Source organism: Protobothrops mucrosquamatus, unplaced genomic scaffold (genome assembly GCF_001527695.2).
Source record: "Protobothrops mucrosquamatus isolate PMUCROS unplaced genomic scaffold, P.Mucros_1.0 scaffold4843, whole genome shotgun sequence".
NCBI lineage: Eukaryota > Metazoa > Chordata > Lepidosauria > Squamata > Viperidae > Protobothrops > Protobothrops mucrosquamatus.
In genome coordinates this window covers 97,823-102,692 of record NW_015390731.1, presented here as the reverse complement: position 1 = coordinate 102,692, position 4,870 = coordinate 97,823, and the positions used below count along the sequence as shown (strand labels likewise).

General features: G+C 54.6%; 1 protein-coding gene across 1 annotated transcript in view; it reads right to left on the bottom strand.

Moving 5' to 3' along the window:
* Window positions 1-173: 173 nt before the first annotated feature.
* Window positions 174-4,870, bottom strand: part of ARMC5 (armadillo repeat containing 5) — a 13,387-nt gene continuing 8,690 nt past the window's right edge. The window contains exons 5-7 of the mRNA XM_015828744.1: window positions 4,361-4,865; window positions 2,418-2,550; window positions 174-972 (exon numbers count right to left, since the gene is read on the bottom strand). Coding sequence (XP_015684230.1) covers window positions 174-972; window positions 2,418-2,550; window positions 4,361-4,865 — 1,437 coding nt within the window. The remainder of the gene's footprint in view (window positions 973-2,417; window positions 2,551-4,360; window positions 4,866-4,870) is intronic.

The following is a 4,870-nucleotide window of genomic DNA, read 5'->3' as shown; positions in this document are numbered from 1 at the left end:
TTTCTCCCCGCTGACGGTTATAGGACCATCCATTGACCCAGACTCCCCTTTTTCTGAGCATTTTGCCATTTATTCTCTTAATACTCCAACCGTCCTCTCCCTCGCCCGATCCACAACCTCAGGGCTTCAGTTGTGTGTAAGAACTGGGGGGAGAGGAGAGAAGGACCCGTCCGTCAGCTTAGCTGGCCCTCCGAGCCACTGCCCCACGGAGACTCCAGCACCACTCCGAGCAGCTTGGCAGCTAAACCGCTGGGATCTGCAGCAGATCGGAGCAGCTCTGCCAGGGCAGCTGCTCGGCGGGTGGGGGTTGACCCCTCCCGGACGAAAACGGACGCCACACACTTCTGAAGGAGACGGGGCCGGTTCTGCCGCTCAGCCAGCCGGTACACTTCCCCAAGAGTCCCGGGGCAGAGAGTGTCTTGGCACAATGCCTCATCCACCAAGGCCTGGAGGTCAGGGAGGAGATACTGTTCAGCAACCACCAAGATCCCTTCTGCCAAAGCGAGGGGGAACGGCGTTCCCAAGACCTGGCAGGGCTTGCCACGACAGCCGTGGAGGAAATGGGCAACAGCCAGGAAAGGTTCCGGCGACACGTCGCGAAGGGTCACGCTGGTGTGGGACGACTCGGCGAAGCCTCTGCTCAGCATGGCCCGGAAGACCTCAGAAGCGTCGCTGACCGCCTGCCGCACGGCTGGCACTCTGCGGCCAGAATCCAGCTGAAAGAACAGGTCGGCCGCACCTTCCTCCTCCACGAGGCGAGAGTAAGGACAAGGCCGCGGGGAATCCAGGCGAGGCCGCTTCAAGGCGGGAGACGAGACAGGAGCAGGAGACTGAGTTGGGGTGCTCAGGAGGAGAGAAAGAACGTCTGAGGTACAGAAGACAAAATAGGGGTCAGGGTCCCGCACCAGGACCCCCAGCAAGATCCGCAGGCCAGAGAGGCCCACCAGCAGCTTCCGACAAGCAGAATCCTTCCTGCAGCAGAGAGAAGACAAAACAAAGAGCATTGCCGCTTGTTGCAACTCAATCACATTTCTCTCCTATCCCCCCTCCCCCCGCCCCACACTCCTGACAATATTTCTCCCCAAATTTGGGGCAACCTCAGGTGGTATGCACCTTTCTCCCCTCATCTTCCAGATCTGTGAGATTGTAGCACCATCATTAACCGGTTGCCTCCCACAATACCAGTCTCATTCAAAAATCTCCCACCGTTTAGCCCAGGGCTTTTCAACCAGTGGTACGGGTACCACCTGTGGTACATTGGCACCTGGCAGGTGGTACGCGACCATCCTAGAAAGTGGTAGCGGGGGAGGGGAAATGAGCTGAACCAGTGGCAGCACCGCACAAGCCTGAGCAAGAGATGGCTGGAGCTGCATGGCTGTCAGGGCTCAGCGGAAGCGCCAGGATCAGCGCCAGGCTCCAGCTGGAGCTCGGCGCTGATCCTGGCACTTCTGCTGAGCCCTGAAGAAGCACCCATCAGCTAGAAAGCAGGACTGATCCTGCTGCTTCTGCTGAACCCAGAAGAAGCGCCGATCAGCTGGAATGTTGCAGCATCTCCAGGGTCTTGTGATGTACATTCAGATGCTTGGCAACTGATTCATATTTATGATGGTCACAGTGTCCCAGGGTCATGTGAAATGACCAAAACCTGCTGCAACCACCCAGCAGACGGGGGGAATAAAAACCAAGCACCCTCCCCACCCCATCCCCGCTGCCAATCCTCAACAGAAATGCTCACAACAATGAAAACCTCGGACAGGAGGAAGAGCGCCGCCGGGTGGGCAGGCAGGTGTCTTGCTTGGCTGTGGCTTGGGGGGCACTTTTTTTCAGTGCCATTGTAACTTTGAACAGTCACTAAGTGAACTGTTGTAAGTCGAGGACTATCTGTACTTTATCACTTTTTCCTTTTTTTGGGGGGGGGGCATCAAGTTTTTGACACCTTGCTAGGCGACTGGTGGTATTCGGATGTTGCCATATCCTAAAAGTGGTACAATGGGTGAAAAGGTTGAAAAGCCCTGGTTTAGCCATCTCATCTATTTGAAGATAAGCAGCACAGACATTGCTTTGAGGTTCCAGAGCCACTAACAACTCCCCCCCCCCAATCTTTAAACCTCTGGTTTAAATAGAAAACCTGAGACAACCGCATGCAATGGCTGCGTTCACTTATTATTTGTGTTTCCCTGTTACACTGAACTACATCCTAAACACAACAGGTTGCGTTCACACAATACTCGGATGCAAAAAGACCACCCAGGTTAAGATCTATCTGCTGGGCCTTTGAGTCCTGTGAAGGCAGCCAGAGCCTAGGTCTCCCGCCAAAAGGTTGCCGCCGTTTCGACAGCCACCCGCGGAGTAAAATGTTTTGCCCGCCGAGTCCAGCTCGAAGCGTCTTCTGGGGCAGAAAGGGATGCCCAACTCACCGGCAGATGAGGGGCAGCGCCAGGGCAGAGGCCGCTTGGTCCGATTCGCAGCCCGACAGCAGCATGTGGGTGAGGACCCCCATGCCAAAGGGGGACTCTGCCTGCACGCAGAGGTTCATCAGGAGCGCCTCTCCTGCAGAGCGGGGAAAAGGCAGCGGGTTAGATGCAGTGTCGCCACGTAAAATAGTAAAAGTGTACTGGGGAAGAACAGCGGCGAACGATTTGGGTAAATGAATACGTCCTCCCACCTTTATAGGCTTTCCCCCATTTCTCTTCCTGCTCCATTTTAAGCTCAAGAGGCGTGTGTTACAGATTTGCGCGGGCAATCTCTCGACCGACAAGCAACAAGGCAAATGACGTTCCCCATCCCGTGCTGCTGAGCCCCAGGTCTCCTCAGCTACAGCCACCAGGATCACAGACAAGAGGTCATGGGAACTGCAGCTCAACACGTGGAATGGTGGCCCGTGGCCCCATCCTGTCGCCAAGAGCCCCTGAATCTCGGTCGATAGCACCCCCCCCCCTCGTAACAGTAAAAAGAGATCAGGAGTCCCAGCACTTCAGTCTGGATCAGGGCTCTCCAAACTTAGCAACTGTTAAGACTTGTGGACTAACTCCCAGAATTCCCCAGCAAAGCCAGGCTGGCTTAAAGTTGCCCAGTTTGGAGACAGATGGTCTCTCTATCCGTGGCTGCCCCATATCCAGGACCCAGCGAGGTGGGACATTAGGGCAGAGAGCAGAGATTAGAAGATCCCCCAACGTGAGTCTTGCCGATGTCAGGAGACCTCAACTTACAGCCATTCGTTTAACGACCATTCAAAGTTACAACGGCACTGGAAAAAGTGACTTAGGACCAGTTCTCACACTTAGGACCATTGCAGCATTCCCCGGCCGCGTGATCAAACTCCAGGAGCTTGGCAACCAGCATCCACTTATGGTGGTCTCGGGATTGTCACTGGTAACCTTTCAAGGCAGTTTCTGACAAGCAAAGTCAACGGGGGGAAGCCAGAATTCGCTTAATGACCACCCGACTTAACAAATTCAGTGATTCACTTAACAGCCACGGCAAAAAGACAGTAAAATGGACACAACTCACTTAGCAACTGTCATGCTTAGCAAGTGGGCCAATGTTGAGTCCAATATTGGACTCAATTGCGGTCGTACGTCAAGCACAGGGGTAGGCAACCTTGGCTCTTTTATGACTCGTGGACTTCAACTCCCAGAATTCCTGAGCCAGCCATGCTGAGGGGAAAGGGAGAGGATTCCAAGCTGAGCTAGGCTGGCTCAGGAATTCTGGGAGTTGAAGTCCACGAGTCATAAAAGAGCCAAGGTTGCCTACCCCTGGTCAAGGACTTCCCAGTAAATAGAGACAGAAGCCCATTACAGTATTCTGGACAGCCTTGCCAACCTAGGGATGTAGTCTGACACATCCAACTCCTATACAGGTAGTCCTCAACTTGCAACCGTTTGTTTAATGACCGTTCAAAGTTGTAACAGCACTGGAAAAAAATGACTTAGGACTTTTGACACTTAACGACCACTGCAGCATCTCCATGGTCACGTGATCCAAATTGGGGCGCTTGGCAACTGGTTCATACTTATGACGGTTGCAAGTGTCCCAGGGTCACTGCTATCCTTTTTGTGACCTTCTGACAAAGTCAGTGGAGAAGCCAGATTCGCTTAACGACCGTGTTACCAACTTAACCACTGCAGCGGTTCGCTTAACAGCTGTGGCGAGAAAGTTTGCAAAACGGGGCAAAGCTCCACTTAACAACTGCCTTGCTTAGCAACAGAAATGTTGGGCTCAATTGTGGGTTGTTAAGCCGAGGACTCCCTGTAATCCCAAGGAAGCATGTTGGCTAGGATGAAGGGAGTCATACATCGGTCACAGTTGGGAGAAGATTGTCCTAAACTACGGGGATAACGCAACACACACACACACACACCAAGTTCCTTGAATCTCCTGGGATCATCTGAACCGCTGGTCTCCCACTCTTCTGCTTCACCAGTGATGGTGGTAGTGGCTTGCTCAGGGGATACACCCAGGATCAACCAAGCCCTGATGAGCGAGGGCCCATGGGAGCGCACGAAGGGCTCCAGGCAAGCCGGGTTGCAGGTGAGACGATGCAGCAGCCGAAGGCAGCGAGAGGAAGGGGAAGGACTCCCGGTGATGTAACGCAACAGTCCGCGCAGCGTGTCCGGCGTCACCAAACTGCGACTAGGATCTTCAGCTTGAGAAAAACGGGAGAGGAGCAGGAGGGCTGGCGCTTCGGGAGCATGGAGCTCTGGGTCGCCCACGTGGGGAGAGAAAGAGAGCGGCAAGGTCAAGGAGACCCAGGGAGACGAAGCCTCGGGGGCCGGGCGCAAGCCCTGAGGTGGCGGTGTGCTTTGCTCCGAGGAGGAGCGCAGCTTGGCACGCCGTTTCCAGTAAGAGGTACGCGCCTTGTACTCCTCCG